Source organism: Acinonyx jubatus, chromosome D4 (genome assembly GCF_027475565.1).
Source record: "Acinonyx jubatus isolate Ajub_Pintada_27869175 chromosome D4, VMU_Ajub_asm_v1.0, whole genome shotgun sequence".
Taxonomy (NCBI): domain Eukaryota; kingdom Metazoa; phylum Chordata; class Mammalia; order Carnivora; family Felidae; genus Acinonyx; species Acinonyx jubatus.
In genome coordinates this window covers 23,765,660-23,792,339 of record NC_069391.1, presented here as the reverse complement: position 1 = coordinate 23,792,339, position 26,680 = coordinate 23,765,660, and the positions used below count along the sequence as shown (strand labels likewise).

Below are 26,680 nucleotides of genomic sequence, written 5' to 3'. Positions count from 1 at the left end.
TTTGGGAAACCACTGTTCAATGTATCTATTGTTTTCAAAGAAGGCGCTAAGGAAAGTGACACTGGACAATATCTTTCTAGTGGGCAGGAATACGCAGAATATGGAGGGGTAAGAAGGGCGTGGGGTCGCCAAAGGGTTCAAACACCGCATTGAGGCGCCGCAACGCAGCTGGAGTTTTCCTTGGGAAACTCAGACGTTTGCCCGCTGGGCTGGCACAATGGCGTTTCCGAACCCATGCCCGACCCACTGGGGGCAGTACTTGTTATTTGCTAGACGCTTCTTTCTTTTGCAACTTCAAATCTGCAAGAGCTGCAACCTTGCCGATGACTCAATCGTTTCCTCGAACCCTCTGGGCTGTGTCACCGCCGCAGCCGCCCCTCTGCCCTCCCACTCGTCCCCGGCGTCTCCGTGCAGCGCCGCCCGTCCCAGGGGAACCGCGGGCGCACCTGGCGCCTCGGGCGCCCCAGCACTGCGCGCTGGTGGCCACACCGCCCGGCGCGCAGCTGCCAGAGCGCTCCCTCCCGAAACATTTAAGTGGAGTGGCTTGTCTAGCGCCCAGCGAACAACATTATCCAATTGCTTCCCGTTTTATTCGCAGGCTGGGAGCTGAGAGAGCCGGAGCGTTCACTTTCAACCCTCAAGGGGGGGAGGGGGTGCGGGCGGGGAGGGGAGAAGCTTGCGGCTCCACCTCGCGCGCGGCGCGGCCAGAGCGCCCGGCTCCGGCAGAGGCGAGCAGCGCCGGTGAGCCCCGCAGCAGCGCGCCCGGCCGCCCAGAGCCCCGCGATGGAGTGAGTATCCCCGCGCGCGGCTCGCTGCCCTCCTCTCGGCATGTTGCCATGGCGACCGCGGCAGCAGGCAGATGCGGGCTCGGGTCCCAGTCCCGGATGGGTGTTTAATTTCAGCCCAGTGTGTACGCCTGGTGTTTCTATAGCAGCAGTGGCAGGGGCTGGAGCCAAGGGGCAGGAGCCCCGGGATGAGTGGTTTTGTGCGGCTGCCTCTTGGCCAGCAGGGCCTCCGGAGGGGACGCTGCTGCTAAGGAGGGAAGCACGTCCTAGGGTTCCCCATCCCTGCCCCAAGCTTCCGATTCTCAGGGAGTTGGCTGAGAATAGCCATTACTTCCGATTCCTAACCATGTCAGCATTATTGGACTGCAGTTAAAAAAGGGGGGGGGGTGTCACTGCGGATCGGAAGCAAATGTGGTTCGGTGTGAATTGTGTAATGGAAGGATGATGAGTTAGTGGGTAATATGAGACAGAGCTGCAATGCCCTGGCTACTAGAAACCAGCAGACGACCCAAAATTATTGATTTGTTCCTGGGGTAATTGAGAAATGAGACAGAAAGGTAGGAGCAGCAGCCGGGGGGTTGACTTACAACGTTTGGCACCGTGGGCACATAATGGGAGGGTTGGGGAAGAGAGGGCAGGGAGGCAGGAGGGGCGTTAACCAGAAAAGACACAATAAAGGGCTTCGGTCTTGGGTTCGAACTGGGGTTTCTCTCCCCTCAGCCTTTGCATCCCGGCGTTGCCTTTTGGTCACTCTCTCAGGCTCCTGCCGCAGCAGGGCCACTTTGACGGGCGACAGGCTCCAAGAAAGGGTGAATTCTGGAGCCAGCTATTAGATACTGCTCACTTGGTCAGCTTCTCCGCCTCCTGTTCTCTTCCCACGGATACTTCCTGACATTGGGGCTGTATGAAATCATATTTCAGCCTAGAGATAACGACCAGTTTTCAGGTATTGGGATCTTCATGCCAAACCCAATAAACCGTAGATGCAGCTGTCATCCCTCTGCATATCTGATTGTGTAAATGTAATTTAATCCTCACCAACAAGGCTGCTAAAGCAGAAGTCAGAGGTGGTGCAGCATTTTAGGAGTGAGGAGTTGTAGTTTTCAGCCCCTGACTTGGCTGGCACTAGTGTTACTGATTTTCTGTACCAGTAATTTAATATCTCCGAGCCTCAGTTTCCCTATGTGTACCGTGGAGACAAAGATGTTCCTGACTTAATTCTAAGCATTGTTGAGAGGATCAGATAATATTTCTGTATCTTCTAGAGGACTCTGTAGATTGTAAGGTATATATGAATTTAAGGAGTTAATGATCAAGTCTCTGGAATCGGTTTTCTGGGCTTGAGTCCTTGTGCATTTTGCTGAATGACGTCAGTCTCTCTGGGCCTCGTTTCTGGAAACAGGAATGATAACTATTTCATGAGATTTTTCTGAAGATCAAACAAATTGGTACATATTGATGGTCTTCGAACCTGGAACAAAGAAAGCTCAATAAATATCATCTATTATCTATAAATATTATCTATTATCTAGTATTATTATTGTGGTCTCCAGGAGTCCTCGTTGACATTTTGTGGGGTCTCAGGTTGGTGCCAGGGTGTTTTATTTTCCCCCAGACAATTTATAAAGAAACTTAATGCCCCAAGGGCAACTGAGAGTAACACAATTCTCAAGATACCATTGTAGATGTTCAGAAGCAACCAGGAGACATAGCAGGCTTGAGTACACAGGGTAGAAGCTGGACGACTTGGCTTCTGGCATGTTCTGTTCTTATTGCCCAATGCCATTTTTTTTTTTGGACATGGAAACTGCCCTTTATAAGAGGATGAATGTAGGTCTAGTGGTCCCACGGTGGAAGGTTAAAGGGTACCCTGGCTGTTTGCCAGGACAGTAATTCTCATCTTTACCATCTCACATGAATACTCTAATGTATAACATACCTTCCAGACTTACAACTTGAGCATTCAGTAACTGAGGAACGGCACACAGGATTTGTAAGCTTCCTTCCCCAGACCTTTCCCTCATCTTCTCTCCATCCTCCAGCTAAGTTTTTGTTCCAGGTGTGCCTACCTCCCGCGTGGAATTCCTGGTGAACACAGGCTTTCCGTATCATGCTCTTCCCTGTCCTTCTGCAGGGTTCAGATTGGTGTCCCAGCCAGCCCCCTTCTCTCCTGATCAGCCTGGCCCTGGCTTTCCTGTCCCCCTGTGACATTTCAAGGTCCTCCTCACCTTCCAGTTAACCTCCTGCCTTTCCAGCTGTCTAATCTGTTCACTCTCCCACTTCCATTGCTTTATTAATATAATTCACTTTTTAACTCTTTTTTTCTTCTTTCAGAATACTACCTTTTCCTGTCTTGGGTGTAACCAAATTTCTCAAATCCTGTTCTTCCCCTCTATCTAAACCCTCTCAAAAATCTCATCTAAGATATAACTCCATTCTCCTTCCTTATCATTTTCAACTTATGTTTATGGAAAAGAATTGAAAGGGGGGGATAAAATTCTCTTCCTTCTTTAATTTTTTCAACTAGCTAACAAATACTTGTTGAGATTAGCACTGGTCAACAGAGCAGGCATGATTGTCATCTGAAGTTCATAGTTTAATGAAAAGATAGATGTTAAAGCGGTAAATGAATATACAAATACAAATGAATCATTTGTATGAATGAATGAATATACAAATGAATATACAAATACAAAGTGCAATAAATGCCATGAGGGAAATGATGCAGAGGAAATAACAGGAAGGGAATATAGGTTAGATTAGGAGGTCAACAAAGCCCCTCTGAGGAGATGATATCTAATGTGAGATCTGAAGGATGAGTAGGAGTTGGCTTGGTGAGGAGTAGAGGGAGGAAGCACTCTGGGCTGAGAAAATGGCACATGCTAAGGCCCTGGGGCAGCAGAGATCCTTGGCAGGTTAGAAGAACTGAAAGAAGGGGAGTATGGCTGGGGTTTTGGCAGTGAGGAAAAGATGGTTTAGAGATGCTGCTAAGTGCAACGGGGTGCCACAAGGAGCTTTACGAATGGGTGTGATGGTAATTATTTGTGTTTTGTATCTTCAAAGCTTCAAAGTACAAAAAGCTAAAATTGCCTTTCCTTCTGAAGGTATGTAAAATGGATGACATAGAAAATGTGTCATAGGCAAGCATCAGAATACTGCAAACGTTTGCAACAGGAGAAGGGGGATTATCAGTTTTAAAAACCAGCCAGCTTGTGGTGTGCCAGTACCTGATAGTTTTGAATAAGCCGAGGTCACCAATTTTATTATTATTTTTAATTTTTAATTTTTTAATGTTTATTCATTTTTGAGAGAGACAGACATGAGCTGGGGAGGGTCAGAGAGAGAGGAAGACACAGAATCCGAAGCAGGCTCCAGGCTCTGAGCTGTCAGCACAGAGCCCAACGCGGGGCTTGAACTCATGTGAAGTCATGACCTGAGCCAAAGTCGGACGCTTAATCAGCTGACCACCCAGGCGCCCCTCGAGGTCACTAATTTTAAATGAAATGGAGTGAAAATAAGAATACGATCATTTATTCACGAGCCTTACTGGTTTTCAAAAAACAAGAGCATCTTAGTTGAAATAGGAGAAAACATGCGTAACAAGCAAAGACGGTCCTGACTGTACTTGGCTGCCCTCCTTGTTGGGTTGAGTGTGAGAACAATGTGTATGTGGGAACAAACTTCAGCATATGCGGTTACTAATTTGGTACCACACCTATAGGTTTTGCTGGACGCTTCTCTAGAACACAGTCTCCAAAACAGTATGAGAGCTGAAAGGCACAGAGGACATAGCACGGGAACTCTTTCAATTGCCGCCATCTCTGCCAGCACTGGGGCTCTGACTTGATGGGACTCAGAAAAATGACATTTCCCATTGCCTGTCAGGGGCCTGCTTTCACAGACACTTAGCCACAGGACAAGTTTCAAGCATCCAGAAGAGATCCCGAAGCATCTAAGCTAAAGTTTGCTTTTTCACAGAAACAAATCTAGGCTCATGAGGGGATAAGCGTGGAAGGGGTACTGAGTCACAGCTGACTTCTGGTTCTTAGCATATGCCTTCATTCATGCGTTCACCCTTATGCAGCAAACATATTGAATATTTTATATGTGCCAAGCACTGCGATAGGTCCTGGGGATAAATGGTGACCTGATCCTGTCTTCAAGGAACTTTCTGTTTAGTCTCAATGTGACTATGGGTGCCATATGACCTTGAACCATTTTCCTTGGCTATGTCTGTCCTGTTACACAAAGTGTGCCATTTTATGTGTTCGGCATGTTGTAGGCATTGAGTAACTATGTTTGAGAATGTGTAAGGCCTTTAAAAATTAATTTTTGTGACGAAAGTAATGTATGCTTTTTACAACAATTCAAGTGGCTTGGGGTTCAGTTTATGAAATAAACCTATCCCTTTCACTACTCTTTCCCCCAAGTCTTAGTCCCTAGAGCATTACCATGAACAGTTTGGAGGTATCCTTCCTATTTTCCATGCAACAAAACAGAGTTGGGAACACATACTTATAGAAGTTTAAATACTTCCTTTTAAATAAATTAAGTCCTACCACACTTGTTATTCTGTAGCTTGCTTTTTCCTCTTCATATATTGTGCATACTTTTATATATCGATATATACACACCTATCACATAGGCTTTTATTAGCTGCTTAGCAGTTACTTTTGGAATATAGTTCATCAGTCCCTTTGATGAAGATTTAGGTTTGTTGCCATTTTTTTTTGCTATTATATGCAATGTTGCAATGAACATCTTTGTACATCCTGCAAGTGAATCCATATACTACTTTCCAGAAATGGAATCGCTTAATAAGTGAGTATGCATTTTATGATTTTTTCTATATATTGTCAGAGCACATTGCCACAAGGAATATTTGAGTCCCTGTTTCCTCAATCCTTGACAACCTTAGCTACGTTATAGATTTATATCTGAGTAATACACTTATACTTGGTGCCTCTAACTTTATGTGACCACTCTATCAGTGGTCAGTCTGTGCTTTTGCCCTTCCTGGACTGAGGGCCTCTGGGCTACTGGTCATTTTTTTCAGACAGCAATAGGGAGTCATAAAATACAAACAGCAAGCTTAAATCCAGAAGAGAATGAAAATTATTTGCAAAGGCAAAACTTAAAATACCTAATTAACTTTAAAAAGCGATCAAGGAGGTTTTTGTAGAGTTTGTCCAATTTTGACTTTATTGACTGATTCCTTACAACTGAGGAAACGAGACTCTACCACTCAGCCCTCCTTTTACCATTTGTTGCAGTTATACTGTTAGTTTTACATTTTCAAAGTTTTAACATTTGCAGTTTTGAATTGTCAACATAATCCTCCCAGTTCATTCAGTCAACTGAATGCACTTGATTGCACTAGGTACTGTTCCTTTAAACATTTTTTTAATGATTATTTATTTTTGAGAGAGAGGGAGAGACAGAGTGCAAGTGGGGGAGGGCAGAGAGAGAGGGAGGCACAGAATCTGAAGCAGGCTCCAGGCTCTGAGCTGTCAGCACAGAGCCCGACATGGGGCTTGAACTCACGGACCGCGAGATCATGACCTGAGCCGAAGTCGGCCGCTCAACCAACTGAGCCACCCAGGCGCCCCAAGGGAAGGTTATTTTTGATAGAGTAGTCAGGAGACAGGTTTCTGAGCGGGAGAGTTTGAACAGAGACTTGAACAAAGTGAGGAGATGAGTCATGCAGAAGGAAGAGCAGTTGCAAAGGTCCTGAGGCAGCACCATGCTTTGTGGGCTCAGTGTTAGTCTGCGATCTGGATAAAGTCAAGATCCCCACCAGCCCCTTCCTCATAGGCATCCTCTTTCCTGAGCATTTTGTGTTGACTTAGTGTTTAATAGTAAGGTGCTGTTTTCAAACAGGGCCCAAGGGTGTTATATTCTGAATGCCTTTCTGTTGCTTCTATGAACAAACAAATTGGATGTTTGTAAAATTATAGATTCATGTATTTTCCTCCCTCATAATTCTATAAGGCATTGTTCCATTGTGTTCTGGCATGGACTGTTGCTCTGGAAAAGTGTGAGGCTAGCCTGATTATTTCCTCTTTGTACCTGGCTTACCTCCTCTCTCCCCTCCCACTCTGGCAATTTTTTTTTTTTTTTTTTGCATTGGTGCTGATAGAATTATATTTGAACATGAAACTTTAATAACTTTGCTGTGATATTTCTTACTGCAAGTCACTGTGTCAGTTTCTCCTGGAAAATATGTACATCCCTTGGATCTGAAGACTTATATTTTCCTTTATTTTTTGTAAAGACATTTTCTTTATGGCTTTCAATTAAACAGCCTCCTTGTCCTCTTTATCTACTATAGGTGCATCTATTAGTTAGTACCCTCCGTAACTATCTTCAATTGCTTACATTTTTTCCTGTAAGTTTTCATTACAGTTTAAAGTCTATCCTCTAGGCAACTGACTTTTGTTTTTAGCAATATTTGTTTAGTTCTTACTTATTTTATGTAGATTTCATTTCTGTAATGGTTTTATTGTCATCTTCTATTTGTTTTCTGACTCCTCCAGCTCATTTGGCACATTTTTATTTCACTTTATTTTTTTAAGTTTTTTTCTTAAAAAAATTTTTAATGTCTATTTATTTTTGAGAGAGAGAGAGAGAGAGAGACAGAGCGTGAGCTGAGAAGGGGCAGAGAGAGAGGGAGACACAGAATCTGAAGAAGGGTCCAGGCTCTGAGCTGTCAGCACAGAGCCTGATGTGGGGCTTGAACCCACAGACCCTGAGATCATGACCTGAGCTGACATCCAGTGCTTAACCAACTGAGCCACTCAGGCGCCACTCATTTTGCACATTTTTTCTTTTTTTTAAATTTATTTTTATTTTTATTTATTTTTTATTTTATTTTTTATTTTTTAAAATTTACATCCAAATTAGTTAGCATATAGTGAAACAATTTCAGGAGTAGATTCCTTAATGCCCCTTACCCATTTAGCCCACCCCCCCTCCCACAACCCCTCCAGCCCCCCTCAGTTTGTTCTCCATATTTATGAGTCTCATTTTGCACATTTTTTAAAAGAGTTGTTTTTCTTTAATTTCTTTGAGTGCATGGAGGATTGATCTGAAAATTTTATTTATTTCTTGTGTTATTTTTCTGAATACGCTTACCTGCCTTTTGCTTGTAAATCTTTCCTCTCTTTTTAAAAAATAATAATCAAACATAAAGGGTCTATGCATGTTGACAGCATTTATTACTCATTTCTGAATGGAGGTAATTTATCCAAACCTTCTATTTGCCCAAGAATAAGTGGGAGACAGTGTTTGGGGAAGACAGTGACTTTAGATGAGATATTTTGTCCCATAAATGTTTCTTAAAACTGTACCGTGTCTTTTGCTCTAGAAGTGCCTTGTAGTATGTAAGCAGGTCACTAAGATAGATCACACACTGTGTGTGTGTGTGTGTGTGTGTGTGTGTGTGTGTGTATGTGTGCACATGTGTATGTTGAAGTGGGGGGAGCAGACGGATATTTGGTGCTTATTTGTCACTATGTGGTTGACTCTGTTGAGCATCTGCGAACAGAGGGGAAAGGTCAAGTCATCTACAAAGGTAATTGTTAACTTTCCTTCTTGTTTCACTACATCTCTTACCTCCAGACTATGGCTAGACTGTGGTAGACTATGACAACCCTCTATGTGTCCAGACTAGTCCTCTATATTAAGTTTTTAATTTTTCAAAAAGTTTATTTTGAGAGACAGAGTGAGCGGGAGAGGGGCAGAGAGAGAGAGAGGAAGAGAGAGAATCCCAATCTCTTATCAGCACAGAGCCGGACTTGGGGCTCGAACCCATGAACTGTGAGATCATGACCTGAGCTGAAATCAAGAGTTGGACGCTCAGTTGATTGAGCCACCCAGGCGCCCCTCTATATTAAGTTTTTAAATGTCAGACTTTCACTGATAATAGATAGTTCACACAGTAGTACCTCCATCAGTGACACTTCCTTTTTGCACTGTCTGATATGGACCCAGCCCCTCCACACAGCTGTTTCCCATGTCTCTTGTGACTTGGTGGTACCACTCGTCACCATTCCAATGTTGGGCCTCTGTGGGTTCTCTCTTTACTTAGCAATTTTTGAAAGCCAATTGACATCTCTAGAGGTATAGATTCACCTTTTTGCGCTGTCCACTGCTTTAATAAAATTTTTACTCTTTTTGGCAGATAATTCTTATAGTCTGTGGTTTGGGAATCTTAATTCTGCTACTTTCATAGTCAGTAAATTCCCCCCCCCCCCGGTTTTTCATTCTTTTCATTCATTTTTGGCAGGTTTCAGGGAGATATAGAGAAAACCTGCCTTTACCATGTCTCCGAGTGAAAGAATCGGTGAATCTTACATTCCCATGAAAATACGAGGAACTAGCAAATGTCATTGTTCCTGGAAAATTTATTATTATAGATCTTTTTTTTTCCCAATCGATTGTTAGCAACGTATATGGCAGAATAAGTTTGCAAATGATGTTATAAATACTTCAGAGCAGAAGAATTTTGGAGGAGGTGTGCATAGTGGGTATTCTCTGTCTCACCCTTCAAATCCATTCTGTACCTTCCTCCCCTGCTTAACGTCCTTTGAGGCTGACCTGTGTGGACTACAGCAGTGAGGCTTTCTCGCCCTTTGGGTTGGGTCAGTGCAAAGCACCAGCAGAAGAGCCCAGGGCAGAAGAAGAGTGACATCAGTGGACTTACTCTATGGTCTCCCTTCCTACAGGGCAGGGAGTTGGCATTGTCTGCTTTCCTCATCTGAAGGCCACAGCTCCTGCCTGCAGCCCACACCTACACTCTACTTCTAGTTCCCTCCTGGTTCTGGTGACCTCTCCCTCCCCTTGCCCCTTCAGGAGTAGGTGAGGCTATGACTGGTCTCCCCACTTGGTTAGCCCCTGGTGTTTCGCCATCCCTGTTGGTTTCCCATAACTCTGCCCATGCCTTTGTAAAGCAGTCCCTTTATTAAGCTCCTCTAATTCTCCAGTGTAAGCATGCCATCTACTTCCGGCTGGGATCCCAACTCACAGAGTGTGCAAAGGATAAAAGTGTTTGAAGTTTAAGAAAAAATACACTTCAGGTTTCCAGGATGGAACTTGGCAACTTTGTGTCTGTTTACACATTCTGGTCATTGAAGCTCAAGGCTCCAAAATTAGAAGAAGCTGTTTGATAATTGTTATGAGTTTATTCAAGAAGGAGAATCTCCATTGCCACAGGCTACCGAAGTGTCAGTCTGCTTCCCATTGAAAATGTCATCTTTCTTGTAACTTAGAATAAAAATTGCCCAAATTTGACTCCTCAGAGGGAGCACCAATCTCAGTGATGAGGTGGCTCGATTAGAATTTTATTTAAGGAAATGAAATTTTATTTCTTCTCCTAATAGGAAGGAACTGTACTAGCAAAAATTCTGTTTTTGTGAATAGAACTTCATTGTATTTGACCTACTGTTTAAATATAAGTGGTGATTTAACTTATCAATAGCATCTAAAAGAATCCTTCCTAAATTGCTGTCAAATCAATAAAATCTATCCCATCATGTTTAATCTTTTTCACAGATAGCACAAAAGCATAAAATATGGTCTAATCAAAAGGTGTGTTACAAGTTCTGAATAGATGGGCTTTAAAGATATTTTACTCCATTTTATATAGTATTTTATACCTAATGAGTTATTTAGACTGCTTGTCCTACTTTAAGTGCTTCCATATCTCTGTCAGTTATGTTCATTTATTCATTCACTTCACTCATAATTATTAAGTACCCACTATGTGCACTGGTACACTGTTCTAGGTACCTGTGATACAAAAAGGAATACGACAGTCCCTGCCTTCATGGAGTCCATAGTCTAATGAGGAACAAACATAATTGGCCAAGTTATTATATAATAAAGTGTGCTATGCTGGCGGAAGTTTTGACGGGATACTGTCTGAAGCACATAGCAAGTGACAGGAGCCTAAATGAATCTAAGAGCTCAGGCATTCTATATGAGGTTAAAATTCAAGCCTAATTCTTAGCCCCTGAAATTAATTTAGCACATAAGCACTTTGTTTTTAATGTCTGGACTAGTCATCTTACAACTTTTTAAAAAATGTTTTATTTATTTTTTGAGAGAGAGAGAGAGAGAGCACAAGCAGGGGAGGGGCACAGAGAGATGGGTACAGAGGATCTGAAACAGGCTCTGTGCTGATCGGCTGACAACAGTGCACCTGATGTGGGGCTTGAGCTCATGAACTGAACCATGAGATCTTGATTTTGACTGGAGCAGAAGTCAAGACGCTCAACCGACCGAGCCACCCAGGCGCCCCCATCTTAACAACTTCTTAAGTCACTTTCTAAAACACTTGCCAAGCCAACTCCAATGTTAAAACTAGTTTGAATAATTGACAGTCATGTTTTTGTTTGCAATGATGAACCTATGGCTAATGCTACCTCCACGACCATGCATGTTACCATCAGTATCGTGGTGATTGGCTGCCCCCTTGAGGAATCAGAGACTCAGTTTTCCAGATGACTTTGCAAAGTGGGATCACTAATAAGGTCAGACAAAACAAAGGAAAAAAGCAAACAGAACAAACAAACACAAACACTTAAGATTTACAGGTCACTGCTAGGCTTTTTTTCGACACAGTATTTGATTTGTTTTAGCCATCTTTGTTGAAATACTATCAAAGCCCTCTAACTTTTGAAAGGCATTAAGATCTGCCAGACTGTACAGATTAGCCATTTAGAGAAACAGTAAAGCTGATCTAGAAACAATCAGGAGTTCTCCATCCTTCCAATGCTTTCCTTAACTTCTTATCTTCCAAGAGGGAAGTGCCCAGCATTTAAAGTTAATGACACCAGCAACAAGGTCTCATTTCCTCAGAGATTCACGCTGTGAAGTGCATAGCTATCACCTGGAAATAGTGTTAAAACGCAGATCCTGATTCTGTAAATGTGGGGTGGGATTGGAGAGTCTGTGTTCCCAGCAAGCTTCCCGGGAGAGGATGCTGCTGCTGGTGGTCTACAGACCCCACTTTGAGTAACAGCTTCACAGTGCAAAGACACAGTGTAGGGCTGAACATAATGCCAGAAGTGAGGGCCTCATTCTTTTACACGTCCTCCTTCAAAACAGAACTGGAGCTCAGCAAACTGTGTGTGAAACAGGCCAATCTACAGAGCAAAACCAGACTTTTCATTTTAGTTGGCATAACTTGGCAGTTCCATGTGAATAGATAAAGTCTTTATATTTTTGGAAAATCAGAACAGGATCAGAGGTTGTCAAAAAGTGTTTATAAGGCAGATAAATGTAGTCTTATCTTTTAAAATATGAATTTGAAAATTTTTGTGGTCATACATAATTTAAAATCCAAAAATATTTTTCTTTAGCCAGTTCCTTAATATTTAAAAAAATAGCTAGTGAATCTAATTATCTGTGGTCTCAAGAGTCTGCAAATCAGTAATATCTTGATATAAATGTCAAGGAATGATTCTATAAATCTGATACTCATGTGAGTTTGAACATGATATGTTAGGACCAAATAGCTTGTAGTATTACATTTTTTTCTTTGTCTGTTTGTTTGTTTCTTTCTTTCCCTTTCTTTCTTTTCCTTCCTTCCTTCCTTCCTTCCTTCCTTCCTTCCTTCCTTCCTTCCTTCTTCCTCCTTTCTCTCTTCCTTCCTTCCTTCTTCCTTCTTTTTTTTCTTTTCTTTTCTTTTCTTTTCTTTTCTTTTCTTTTCTTTTCTTTTCTTTTCTCTTTTCCTTTCTCTTCTCTTCTCTTCTCTTCTCTTCTCTTCTCTTCTCTTCTCTTCTCTTCTCTTTCAGTAGGCTCCACACTAGGCATGGAGTCCAATGTGGGACTTGAACTCACAACCCTGAGATCAACACCTGAGCTGAAATCAAGAGTTGGATGCTTAACTGACTGATCCACCCAGGTGCCCCAGTATTATGTTGTGTGAATGAGATTGACAAACTTAAGCATCTTTACTCTTGGAAGCCAGGGAAGAGTGACCTACTTCATAAAGGATAATTCAAACATATTATTAAGTTGTGTTTTCATTTATGTGAGGTGTAAAATAGCTCCCAAACTCCTTGTTATGGGAGCTAAGTATTATAAAGACAATACATATTTGAGAACTAAACTGTACAGAACAAGGTTCTGTTGTGGATTCTTGGTTGCTTAATAAAATGATGGCTCTTTAAATTTAGTTACATTTTCAGGAATTAAAGCACAGTTATTGAGGGCTCTCAGTATGTCTGTCCTCCCCCCGCCCCCCCACCCCAGCCTGTGTCAGCCACACAATGTACCTTCCTGTTAGTTCCACTCTCCAGGTCTTGCAATTAGAAACATTTCATTATATCATGGTGGTGTGCATATGACTTTAGTGCAAGAAGAGTAGGAATGTCATGTCCTGGAGAAACAAATATGAGGAGTGTGTGTGTGTGTGTGTGTGTGTGTGTGTGTGTGTGTGTGTGAGTGTGTGTATGAAACTCTATTTTTCAAGACCTCCTTCTAAAATGCCACTCTTCTTATATATCTGTGTCTTATTTTGGTACTTTCAGCTTTCCTCCCCTTCATCCTTACCTTGGGAATTTTAAAAGGATTCCTAAGACCAAAATCCCCAGGTTGATAGAAAAGCTTTGGCCCTTGTCACCCACTCCCCAGATTTGCCTGCGTCAGGAGATTGGTCATTCTTGGGGTGTAGGCTGGCATCTTGCACTCTATAGCCACAGAAACCAGGGCTGACTGCTGGTGCAGACCCTAGGCTCTGATGGTAGTGGAGGAGTGGGGAGGGTGGGGGAAGAAGGGTGGGAGAGGGCGGGAAGGGACTTAGGCAGCTGTGAACACAAACCAAGGGGGCAAAAGCTGGTGAAATCTGCATGGGATCCTTGGTGGCTATCAGTTTCTTCAGTAGAGAAAGCTGCAGAGCGGGTCGCTGGGAATGTGATCATCCCACGGCGTGGTTGATATTGGTAGCTCCTGTTTTTTTCCCTTGTTCCTAGCTGTCTCTATACCTCTCAGCTTTGCCTGTTTCTAGATGAGGTGAAACCCAAGCGGATCCTGCATGTAGTGTCCCAAAAGGCTGGGGAAGTTAGTTGTTCAGTTTGCTCTTTCTCAGCGAAGGGCACTCTTTCTAGCTGGAGAGTTCCCTCTTGGCAATGAGCAGTGCCATCCTGGGGGACAGGATGCTCCAGGTAAAATGAAGCTGTTCTTCCTTCCCTGTTTGTGTGGTTATTTTTGTTTTACTATGTTACTGAGGTTTCTTAAGTAGACTTCTGATCTCTCTCAGAGCTATTTTTGTTCATGGATAGCTGTCTCCAGCTTTGGTTTTCTTTTTCAGCATCATCATCATGGATAGCTGTCTAATAATTGATGATCTTTGTTGGGGGACAGAGGCTGGGGTCTCCTATACCGCCACCTTTGCAACATCACCCTGGAAGCTAATAGGGACTGTGTTCCACATCCAGTATGCATGCCCGTCTGTCATCATGTCTAACCACATCCTTACATGTTTACTTTCTAGGTGGTACTAAGATGCAGGTTCCATGTGTGCACTGACAGCTGGGAGCCTATCTTGATACTCTCAAAGCTTTAGTCACTGCTGTTTTGATTCATAGAACAAGAGATATGTAGGGTGGAAAAGCACAAACCAGAGATCAGAGGTAATATTATGGCCTAAAGTCTGCCTAGTACTGGAGTGGAGGCTTAGGCTTGCAGCTGATGAAGAAAACTCACCTACATGTGGGTGATGAGCTTATAAATAGGTCTACATTTGGGGAGGGTAAAAGATTTGGTCTTTCCACCATTAAGACAATTACAGGATTTTAATAGATGATCTTTATCAAACTCAGAATGTTCCTTTCTTCTCCTGGTGTGCTGACAGTGTTTTTGTTTTGTTTTTTATTTTTTTATTTTTTATTTTTTTATTTTTTAAATTTTTTTTCAATATATGAACTTTATTGTCAAATTGGTTTCCATACAACACCCAGTGCTCATCCCAAAAGGTGCCCTCCTCAATACCCATCACCCACCCTCCCCTCCCTCCCACCCCCCATCAACCTTGTTTTGTTTTTTAAATGAACAGCTGTTACATTTGTCAGATACTTTTTTCCTAGGTCTAATGAGTAATCATGTGGATTCCCTTTGCTAATATTTTGTGGAGGATTTTGCATCTATGTTCATGAAATGTATTGCCTGTAATTTTCTTTCTTGTGGTGCCCTTGTCAGGTTTTGGTATCAGTGTTATGCTGACATCATAAAACTAGTAGGGAAGAGTGTTTTCTTCCCATATTTTCTGGATGAGTACAGATAGAAGTAGTATTATTTCTTCCTTAAATATTTGGTAGAACTTACCAGTGAAACTTACTAGGCTGATTTTTTTCTTCATTGGAAGGTGTTTGATTACAAATTCCATTTCTTTAATGGATATAAGAACACAGATTTAAAATTTTGTGTGTGTGTGTTATTTTCAGTAAGTTGTACTTCCAAGGAGTTTGTTCATGTCAACTAAGTTGTTATATACGTTGATACGTTGATAAAATCTTTCATAGTATTCTCTTATTATCTTTTTAATATGCCCAGGAATCTATAGTGATGTCCCTGATATCATTCCTGATATTTGTTATTCCTGTTTTCTCTCCTTTTTCTTCATGAGTTTTAATAGAGATGTGGCAATTTTGCTCATCTTTTCAAAATATCAACTTTTGGTTTAATGCATTCTCTATAGTTTACTTTCCATTTCATTGATTTCCATTCCTTTCCTTTTTTATTTCTTGTATTCTATGGACTTGGCGTTTATTTTGTTATTTTTCTAGCATCTTCAAAGGAAAACTTAGGTGATTAAAAAGATCTCCTTTTCTAATATGAATATTTCAAGTTATAAATTTCCATCTAAGTACTTTAGCTGCTTGTAACATATTTTGATTTCTTGTATTTTCTTTAAACATTTTTTTTATTTTAAGGAATCTCTATGCCTGACGTGGGGCTTAAATTCATGACCCCCCAGATCAAGAGTTGTATGCTCCACTGACTGAGCCAGCCAGGTGCCTGTTGCATTTTCATTAACATTTAGTTTGAAATTATTTTCTTATTTCTCTATAATTTCTTTTTTGACTCACAAGCTAACATCTAGTATCATTTTCCTTCAGCTTGTAGAAATTCTTTCCACTTGTTTTTATGTAACATGTTTATGATGGGGACAAATTATCCTGGTTTTTATCTGAGACATTCTTCAGTTTTGAAGAATATTTTTCCTGAATATAGAATTCTAGGCTGACAGGTTTTTTTTTTTCCTTTTAGTACTTTAAAGACGTCATTCTGTTGTCTTTCACCTTCAATATTTCTAAGTAAGTCATAATTTTTATTGTTGCTCCCCTATATGTAATATGCCTTTTTCCTTTGGTTGCTTTTAGGATTTTCTCATTTTCTTTGGTCTCCAGCAGTTTGACTGATAATGTCCCGAGATGTAGTTGTCTTGTAATATTTCCTGCTTGGGGTTCTTCAGGATTCTCAGCATATATTTTTTCAAATGCTTTTCCCATTCCATTCTCTATCCTTTCCTTTTGAAACTCCAGTTCTTTACATAGTAGAGTGTTTGGTACTATCCCACAAGTCATTGAGGCTTTGCTCATGTTTTTGCTTTTTAAATTTAAATACATTTTTTATTGTAAAATAGTTTTAGATTTATAGAAATGTTGCAAAGACAGTTCAGAGTTCATATACGCTCCTTACCTTGTTTCTTATGTTGTTTACCTGTTACATTACTAGTGTTCATTTGTCACAACTAAGAAACCAATACTGGTATATTATCTAAACCCCACACATGATAAAGATTTCAGTAGTTGTTCCCTGATGTCCTTTTTTCTGTGCCAGGATCTCATCTAGAATACCACAGTACAGTCATGCTTCCTTAGCTTCCCCTGATCTGTCACAGTTTCTTGGACTTTTTAAAATTAACTTGACAGTTTTGAGGAGTGCTGGTCAATTTTATAGAGTTTCCCTCAATTTGGGTTTGTCTGATGCCTTTCTCATAGTAGAGCAGGGTTATGGTTATTTGGAGGGAGACCACAAAGATGGGGTGCCAGTCTCATCACATCATTACAGGGGTGCACATATTCAACATGACTTATCACTGATGCTGTTAACTTGATCACCTGACCAAGGTCGTGTTTGCCAAGTTTCTTCTTTGTAACGTTACTTTTCCCCCTTTTTCAGGGATGAGGAGTTAAACTTCACCTCCTTGAGAGGGGACTATCAGGGTAATTTATTTGGAATTACTCTGTATGGGCACTTATTTTTTCTCAACCATTTATTTATTTAGTAATTCGTATATATACGTATATGTATCCACAGGGATTCATGGGCATTTATTTTATACTTAGGTTATTATTTTCCAGTACTACATTATTTATTTTGTTCAAAAGTTTATATGCATAGTCCTACAGGGTTTTTGGATCTCAACATATAAACATTTTTCACCCCATTCTTTATCCTCTCCTTGTGGGATCCCAATTATTCATATATTAGAGTACTTGATATTGTCCCATATGTCACTGAGGCATACTCATTTCTTTCTAAATCTTTTTATTTTTATCATGCTTTTATTTTAATTTCTCTTGACCCATCTTTACAGTCAATGGTTTTTTGCTTCTGCATTGTGGAGTCTGCTGTTAATCTTATCCAGCAAATTTTTTATTTCAGATATTTTAGTGTTCAGTTCCAGGATTTCTTTTTGATTCTTTCTTAGCTCTATGAATTTTCTTATCTTTTCACCTGTTATATCCATATTTTCCTGTAGGTTTTTTGGACATACCACAGTTATTTTAAAGTCTTTATGTGCTAATTCCAATATCTGAGTCTTCTGTGGGTCTGTTTCAGTGAACTGTTTTTCTCTTCTGACTATGGGTCACATTTTTTGTCTTCATCTGTCTAGGAATTTTAAATTATATAATGTGCATTAAAGATAATATATTGTAGAGATTCTGGATTCAGTTATACTCTTATAAATAATGTTTTACTACCAGGTAATTAAATTACTGGTGTACTCCCTTAACTTCGTGGGGTCTTGTTTTCTTTAATTTATTTTTTATTTTTAAAAAATGTTTATTTTGAATGAGTGAGAGTGAGAGAGAGAGAGAGAGAGAGAGAGAGAGGGACAGAGCAGGGGAGAGGCAGAGAGAAGGAGAGAGAGAATCCCAAGCAGGCTCTGCCCTATCAGCACAGAGCCCAGTGTGGGGCTCGATTTGACGAACCATGAGATCATGACCTGAACAGAAATTAAAAGTTAGATGCTCAACTGACTGAGCCACCCAGGTGCCTCTGATTTTATGTTTTAATAGAGAGTCTTAGTCCAGTGTTCTCTTTAGGCTTAGGGTGCCCTTATTTCTAACATGTGGCCCTCCTGGGGTTTTAGTAGGAAGTTTAAGGTATTTAACAAATTTCTTTATATAGACAATTGGTGAGAACATATTTCAGTAGATTGAAGGGATATCTTATGGGAAAATCTTTCCATATAGACAACCTCCTTCTCCCTGTAGGCTTTGGGCCTGACTTGCTTCTTTGTTTTAATCATATATTTTAAAGAATTACTTATGAAAATATGTATAAAGGAAAATTTTCCTGAATTCCTAGAGGAATCCCTGCATCTTAAAGATCAACTATATTTTACCCAAAAAAGAAGAATTAACATGTTTAAATTTAGTGGATGAATGTAAGCCCAAAGTGCTTTTAAGTCCTTTATATTTTATTTGTAATCTTTCTAAACATCTCAGGCTTATTGTATGTAAAAGACACCAAGAGAAAAAAAAGACACTCAGATACTTCAACTTTCTTTTGAAAAATGTGTGTCTATCTTTGTAATAGTCATCATCAAATTAATTACCAATTTTGGTGACTATGTATTGGTAGGCTCAAGGCTCATCTAATTATCTAATCATGGCAAAAGCTTGAAATAAGTGAAGAGTTCCCATACTTTGCTTGGCCATTATTGACTTATGTGTTTGCCATTGTTTTTTAATCTCTCCTTTTTACTACATATCTCATCATTTTGTTAGCTGAATTCCATCTATAATTAGAGTCATGGAGTTGTTTACTGTTAACATCTCAGTCATCCCAAGGATAGTTCAACTTTCACATTCCAATCATTGTTCTAATTCTAAAATATAAGAACAAAGGTTTTCACACCTCTTTGATGGGAATATTTTGCCATCACTTTGCTTAGTCAGTGCTTCTTCCTTTTCAGTCTTATCTGGACACAAGTTGATAGTTTGCATGCCTCTTCTCCAGTTGTACTTTTCCATTCTTACCTGTGTCTTGTCTCCCTAAGGTGATGTTCTTCATGTTTACCATGCTTATAGAAATTTTTGGAATGATGATGAAGGACTCCCACATCAAGTCAGCTTGTAAGGCAGTTTGCCATGCAAAATTTCTTACTAAAATATCCAGAAGATACTAAAAAGACAAAAAAAATGTTCAATCCTCCAAATTGAGGCAAATGATCTAGTGTCATGCTCTGGAAGGAATTTCCACTAATTATAGAGTCAACAGAATTGGGAAGAGGACAGAAGTCAGTGTCCTATCCATGCTTTGCCTCAGGTAAGGGAGTAGCCTCACATCCCCAAAAGAAGGTTGAGAGAGCACACCCACCACCATCTTGGGTGATCAACTGTACTAGTCAGAAAATCAGGCAGCTTTACCTCTATTTATTTCAAGACATATATTCTGTGAACAGTGTGCCAAGAAAACAAAGAAGGAGGGGTACCTGGGGGCTCAGTCAGTTAAGCACTGGGCTCTTGCTTTTGGCTCAGGTCATGCTCTCACAGTTGTGAGATTAGGCTCTGTGCTGGGTGTAGAGTATGCTTAAGATTCTCTCTCTCTCTCTCTCTCTCTCTCTCTCTCTCTCTCTCTCTCTCATTCTGTCCTTCCGCTTTTCCTCTGCTTGTGTGCTCTCTCTAAAAATAAATAAATAAACTTAAAAAAAAAAGAAAACAGAGGAGGTAACTGAGAGAAATTATTGTTTGTCCACTGTAATTTTGGAATGTAGCTAATGAGAAAACTACTTCAGGATGAGGAAATGATAATTGGATGGATGTCCGTATCTTCATTAAGGTAAGAAATACAGGAGGGAAGAACAGATTTAGATGAAAGATGATGAGTTTAGTTGTGTGCATGCTGAGTTTGAGACTCCTGTGGTGTTTTATTGTAGTCATTAAGATTTGAGGCACTTTTAGATTTTGTTTATAATCATTAAGACTTTTCAAATAGATTCAAGGGAATAACTGGTAGGAACTTGGCCATGCAATCAGGGTTTAAATCAGAAGTGATATGGATTTGGACAACACATAGTTGAAGTCAGGGATATGGATGAGAGAAGAGACAAGGGCCCTGGATAAATTCTGAAGGGGCACCAACATTTTAAGTATAGGCAAAGGCAAAGGAATGAGCAAAGTTAGGGAGATACAGAAGCAGAGATGGAAAGATGTCAAAGAGAGGGTGGTGTCTCAGAATCTAAGGGATCAAAGTGCTTCAAGAAAGAGAAAATGGTTCACAATGTCAAGTGCTTCAGTATTATTAAGTAAGTAAGTAAGTAAGTCAGATGAATGTATGTATCAAGTAAAATTAAGTAAGATAAATGCTGAGAAGTGATGCTAGAATTGGGTACCAGTTATCCATTGGTTATCATTGACAAAGATGTTTCACAGGAGTGATGGGGTAGAAGTGAGATTCCCATGTGTTGAGTGAATGACAGGGCAAGTGAGGGCCACAGAAGTTTTATAGAGGGATGCCTGGCTGGCTCAGTCAGAAGAATGTGCTACTCTCAATATCTGGGTCATGAGTTTGAGCCCCATGTTGGATGTGGAGATTGCTTGAATAAATAAAACTTAAAAAAAAGTCTTGCAGAAATTTGAATTGGAAAGTAATGACATTGGGCAATAGCTAGAAGGTTATGTAGGATCAAGGGAAGATTCTTTTGTACATAAGAAAGACTTGAATACATTTATATTCTTAAGGAAAGGAAGCAACTGAGATAGATTTGGGAGAGAATGATGAGCTAGTTCCTAGTGGATGAAGGAACAAGTAAATTTATTGGCCAACCACCTACTCTATGCTTCACAGGACCCAACTTAGAGGTTTCTGGATCCTGTAGTTCTTAAGTGAAATTATGTTGCTGCAGAGTTCATAGAGATCTTTGCTACTTTCTGAAGCCCTCTAACTATAGCAAGTAATTATGAACACTAATAACATTAACAGAAAAACCTAGTAGAAAAACTGTTTCATCCTAAAAAGGCTTTGAGATGGCTTATTTTAATAAATATTATTTCCTTATTGTTTGTTATTTTAATAATACAATTGGATAAAAAGAAATGGGTGATAAAATCGAGACAGAAGGTAGATGAATTTTGGGACTACAGAATAAAGCTGGGCAAGATTAGTCCACAGCAAATGTATGTCACATTGCTCTGTTCAGTTGCGAGAGGCGGGCTGCAAATTTGGCTGTATGCTTGTTGGTGCCCAAAACGAAGAGGGAACAGCAATTGGTTACAAGATTCAAAACACCCAAATGAAAGAAACACATATTTTTTAAGAAGAAAGCAGTGTTTCCTAGCTCTGAGGCTTGAGAGAGATTTCTCTCATGGATGCTGTCTGTTGCCATGATGAATACACAAGAAGATTTTGTAGGGATTTCTTTGCAATGCCAGTGAGTGGAAGTGGAGGACAAAACGATTGTGTGCATCACTTTTATACAATACAGCATTAGCAAGAGGCATTTAATAGGCACTAAACATTTAAAAGATTCTGACTACTTTCTTAGCTCCTGTTCCTTACATTTCAGTAGTTCCTCAAATAACATCTGCCCAGCGTTGCACCCTTAATTTTCATTCCCCTAAAAACCTCTGAAATGAACGGGGCCTACATTTCATTTCAGAGTGATGAAAAATTATCTGTTTCAGTGACCTTTTCCATTGTTTACCATGCTTTGCACTCAATCTAAGAGAAGCAAAGCACTTGGTACTGGAAGCTGACAACACTGGGTTTCATTTATAATCATTAAGATTTTCAAATAGACGCCATATCTCAGGGCACATACTTATCTAGGAGAGATCATCTATGGGCCTTGCTGGTGTCCAGCAGTGACAAGGTATAGACAGAGGAAATTAAAGTTCTAGGAAGAGGAAATCATTGTTGGCCCAAATGTTATAGTGGCTTTTTGTTCTGGCTAGAGGCAAGCCAAAATTTAATTACTGCCGATGGTTTGGTTTGATAAGTGTAACAGATGCTAAGTCATAGGTGGCTGGGAATCAATACTTTTTTTTTTCAATGAGTAATAACATGTTTGCTTTGAAATATTTTATCTAAGTGTAAGATTCAATGTGTACAGCTTTCTGAAGTGAGAGCTCTGAGAAATGCAATATGGCAAAGGCAGATTTGAGTTTCGGGTTTAGAACTGCCCTGGGAACTCTGATTACAGAAGTCCCTCTTCACTTCTGGAGCATCAGTTTAGAAATCTCCATGCACCAAAAAGCTCTCCAAGTGCTGGGTCTGTGTTACTGAAAGAGGGCGTTCTGTGCCTGAAACCACATCAGCTCTCTCTGGTGCTTCTCTCTGTGAGTATTCCAGATTACATATCGCCAAACTGTGTCTGTGAAGGGCTTGCTGTGAAAAGCACTAGCTTAAGTGAAACCACTTTCATTTTCCAGAAAAGTGCCAGAGTAGAGGGAGACTGCTGTTCCAGGAAAGAGAAGGGCAAAGTACTACATTAAGAGACTAATGGTATGGGGATGGGAACGGAGTATAGAACAAGAAGCTACATGAAGAGGTTGGGTCAGGTTCCTTAACCAGCCAGATTACCTGCTCTCTTCTGTTTCATGGATATAGACCTTGTCCTTCACCAGGCAGAAGTTAATTACCACTTACCTCTTGGGAAAGGAACCCATGTTCCCTGTCACTGAGTTTGGCTTTTGGAAACTCTGACTTATTGTATGATCTTTGAAAAGCAATTGAACTTCTGGGCTTCAGGTGCCACTTGGGTATGATCCAAACTAATTATATTTGGACATTTTCATACCCCACTGAGAGATGTGGAGAAACCCCAAAGCACAGAACTCTAAAATTCAAACGTTATCTGGCTTAGCCTGGTCTCCAGGTGTGTGAGTTCAGAGGTGAGTGTTCTCCATCACAACTGGACCTATGTTAAAAAAAAATGTACCCCCCAAAGGGTAAAGAAACTCCTTTGGTTGATTGTTAGAGTGTTTCTTTGGTCTTAGGCAATGAGATGCACTTTGTTGTAAGAATATCGTTACTGGAAGTGGCAATACTATATTATGGATACAATCTTAGTGTCATTAGGTTTGAGAGGATGCTTCATTTACTATCTGTGTGACTTGGTAAAGTCACCTTGGTCATTCTGAATCATTCCTCTGTAAGATGGAATAATAATCCTATCTCTCTAGATTCATGCAAGAAGAGAGTTTTTTTTTCTTCTAATTCTTACATGCTATTGTTATATTTCATGTTTGCTCTCGGAACTAACTAGTTTTCATTGATGACTCACATTTGCCTTATGGTCCATCAAGATTCCCAGGTGCTTCTGGCTACACCTGGTCCTGTGAGTCTCTTTCCTCCTGTCTGGGATGTGTATGGTTTGATTTTCATCCAAACGGAAGATTATGTTTAAACTCCCTTCTCTGTTGTTTTTTTTTTTTTTTTTGAGTTTAAACTATTATTTTATTGTCATTAGCAAAGGTAGAGATCACATCGGTAAAATTACTCCCTTCTCTATTAATGAAGTCCAGACACACACGCACAGAGGCTCAGACTCATTGCGGATATGTCCACTTTCTCTCCAGGGTGATCCAAGCAGGACAGCCGCACGGGAGAACACAGACGTGTGCTGCCTCACCTGCTGCCAACACATGGCTAGAAACACTGTCCCACAGCAAGTGGATGGATCAGTGAAACTAAGTCTCAAAGCTCAGCCCTTGGCTTTGGACATTGTCTCAGAGGAGGAACTCAGGGAATAGATCATGAGTCCTTAAACTTTCTTGTGTGCTATGGATCTCTTTGGCAGTTTGGTGAAGCCTCTGGATTCCCTAAAAGATCCTATGAAGTATATTGAAATACAGTCATTAAAATATTTTGAAAAACAGGGGCGCCTGGGTGACTCAGTCGGTTAAGCGTCCGACTTCGGCTCAGGTCATGGTCTCACGGTTCGTGAGTTCAAGCCCCACGTCGGGCTCTGTGCTGACAGCTCAGAGCTTGGAGCCTGCTTCACATTCTGTGTCTCCCTCTCTCTCTGCCCCTTCCCTGTTCATGCTCTGTCTCTCTCTGTCTCAAAAATAAATAAACATTAAAAAAATAAAAAAAATATTTTGAAAAACAAATCTGTGGTATATAAGACACGTACTTTTTATTCATGCATTAGATACTAAGCCTAAGAGCAAATCAAAGAAATAATTTGTTATGATTCAAGTTATGATGAATGTAATAGTAGTTTCAACATATCTATAACAACTGGAATATAACGTGAAAATACCTGTGATTTCTATTGGTGACAAAGTCACATAAACTGCTAATCCGACTGTGGTTTGTCACCTACATTCATAATTGAAAGAAATACTAAATTTCAGTTAGAGAAATTTAGTGAAAATACATATATAATTTTTTTTCCTGTGCAAGTTTATGGATCCCCTGAGTTCTATCCCAGGTGAAGGACCCTAGGTTTAAACAATAATGAAAACAGAAGAAAAGATAAGTATAAGAAGAATGGAAAGCTTACCTTTTCAGTGTAGTTACATGAATGTTCGTTACATTTCAAACCACTAACAGTAAATGTTGTAGTTTGGTGGTTAGCACTTCTTTTTGTATACCGTCTTCTCCCAACAAATGTTTGTTAAAGAACTAACAAAAACAGTGCATTTGTCAGGGGCGCCTGGGTGGTGCAGTCGGTTAAGCGTCCGACTTCAGCCAGGTCACGATCTCGTGGTCCGTGAGTTCGAGCCCCGCGTCAGGCTCTGGGCTGATGGCTCGGAGCCTGGAGCCTGTTTCTGATTCTGTGTCTCCCTCTCTCTCTGCCCCTCCCCCGTTCATGCTCTGTCTCTCTCTGTCCCAAAAATAAATAAAAACGTTGAAAAAAAAAAACAGTGCATTTGTCTATCTACTTGTCTTTATATAGATAATATAAATATATTTTTATATATTCATAAATATATAAATAAATATATTATTTAATTAATTATTAATAAATTATTAAAATTAAGAAATAAATTAATTAATAAATTATTTAATTAATTATTAAATAAATATAATATATAAACATAATATATATTATATATATATTAGAGATTTTTTTAAGAGAGAGAAAGAGAGTACATGAGCAGGGGAGGGGGGCAGAGTGAGAGAGAGAGAATCTTAATCTTGAGCACGGAGCCCAACATGGGGCTCGATCCCACAACATTGGGATCATGACCTGAGCTGAAATCAAGAGTCAGATGCTCAACTGACTGAGACACTCAGGCACCCCTACTTGTCTTTTTTCTCCAGTGGAATATGAACACTTTGAGTTTGTTGAATGGAAAAAACTGATATGATGTAATATGATATGCTATGATATATGATATGATATAACATAATACAATATGTTATGTCAGATTAAGTAAGAACACCTTTAAAATACTCTGTATGTAGCTTTGTGATATCCCATCAGATAGGAAAGAGATAACTCTTACTAATTTCTGGCAGAATTCGATTCAACATCCCCCATTTATTGCGTGTGTATGACCTGTCAGAAACATAATGTCAGTTAATACAACAAGCTTGCAGGTACACATCACCCACGTTCAGCAGTGTAATTCAAAGATCGTTGAGAGTCCGTGTGTAGTAAACCATGGCGGGCACTGCACTAAGAGTGATGGTAGCATGGGGATGTAGAGATGGTTCCTGCCTACAGAGAGCTTACAGTCCAGAAGAAGGGTGGAAGGATATGTATAAGCCTAATCATGAGGCAAGGTAAACCAAAGCAGACTGAGGGACCACCCTGGCAAGAAGCACTGGGGTAGGATGGGCTTTTTTTCTGGGAATGGTGGACTTTTCAGAGGAACTGAAGTTTGAGGAGAGAAGGAAAGGAAGCAGCAGAAGTAAAGGCTGGAAAGGTAGGCTGAGATTTAAATTTCAGGGCTGGGTGTGTCGACTGACTGTAGAGTGCAGAAATACCACGGCTGCCCTCAAATTACACGTCAATTCTCTGTCTTATTCCATGCCACTGGACACTTATCATAATGATTTTGTAAGAACCTCTCAGAATGCACAACGAACCTCGAGGTTTTCAGATTACGTTTGACTAACAGTCCCCTCTTCATCCGCAGTAGAAGCATTGCTCAAAGAATTCAGGTGACTCTGGCTTTTTGACAGGAACAGAGCATCTACATGCCATCTGTTACCAACCTAACAATGCTAATCTGAGGCACTGCTCTGCTATCAGACTCTGGTTAAGTGTCGTTGTAGCGGTTCATAGTAGTTTTCCCAAATCAAAAATTTCAGAGGATTAATAACACATAGTAATTTGATCTGATTTTATTTTCTTGGACTAGGCAAGGCAATTAGGGAGCCATCACCCATGCCATGCCTCTGTTTATCCTAATGAGAAGCACCCTGATTTATAATAAAAGCTGGCAGTTTAATGTAGCTCAAAACATAATTTGTAAACTCTAATGACCAGAATGTTAGCTATCAGAATGCTACAAATGGAACCATTTCTCAGAATATGCGCCGTTTTGATGTTTCTGGATCACGTTGCTTTGCTCACTGCAGGAAAAATATTGCTTTGTACACAGTTCACTAGATAATCAAACGGTTGCATCTTCTACTGAAAATATGTTTCTCATATAATCATCTGTTTAAGTACATCTTTGGCCTTTGAATGTGCA

General features: G+C 40.3%; 1 protein-coding gene and 2 long non-coding RNA genes across 11 annotated transcripts in view; 2 read left to right on the top strand and 1 right to left on the bottom strand.

The window, feature by feature from the left end:
* Positions 1–26,680, top strand: part of PALM2AKAP2 (PALM2 and AKAP2 fusion) — a 504,955-nt gene that overhangs the window by 61,100 nt on the left and 417,175 nt on the right. For 4 of the 9 annotated variants that reach the window (XM_027034806.2, XM_027034803.2, XM_053204816.1 and 1 more), the window contains exon 1: positions 771–788. The exons of 1 other annotated variant lie outside the window; for it this stretch is intronic. In XM_027034806.2, the coding sequence (XP_026890607.2) occupies positions 784–788 (5 nt within the window). In that variant the 5' untranslated portion in view covers positions 771–783. Of the gene's footprint in view, positions 1–593; positions 789–26,680 lie in introns of those variants that run through there. 4 more of the 9 variants (XM_027034804.2, XM_027034801.2, XM_027034800.2 and 1 more) reach the window with 3 other exon arrangements.
* LOC113592837 (uncharacterized) lies at positions 748–24,890 on the bottom strand. The gene is made up of 3 exons (XR_003412793.2): positions 24,535–24,890; positions 19,064–19,208; positions 748–2,256 (listed from the first exon to the last, which is right to left on the bottom strand). It is a non-coding gene; the product is annotated as an uncharacterized LOC113592837 (long non-coding RNA).
* On the top strand, positions 17,125–24,893 carry LOC128312139 (uncharacterized). Its single transcript, XR_008291045.1, has 2 exons — positions 17,125–19,352; positions 23,606–24,893. It is a non-coding gene; the product is annotated as an uncharacterized LOC128312139 (long non-coding RNA).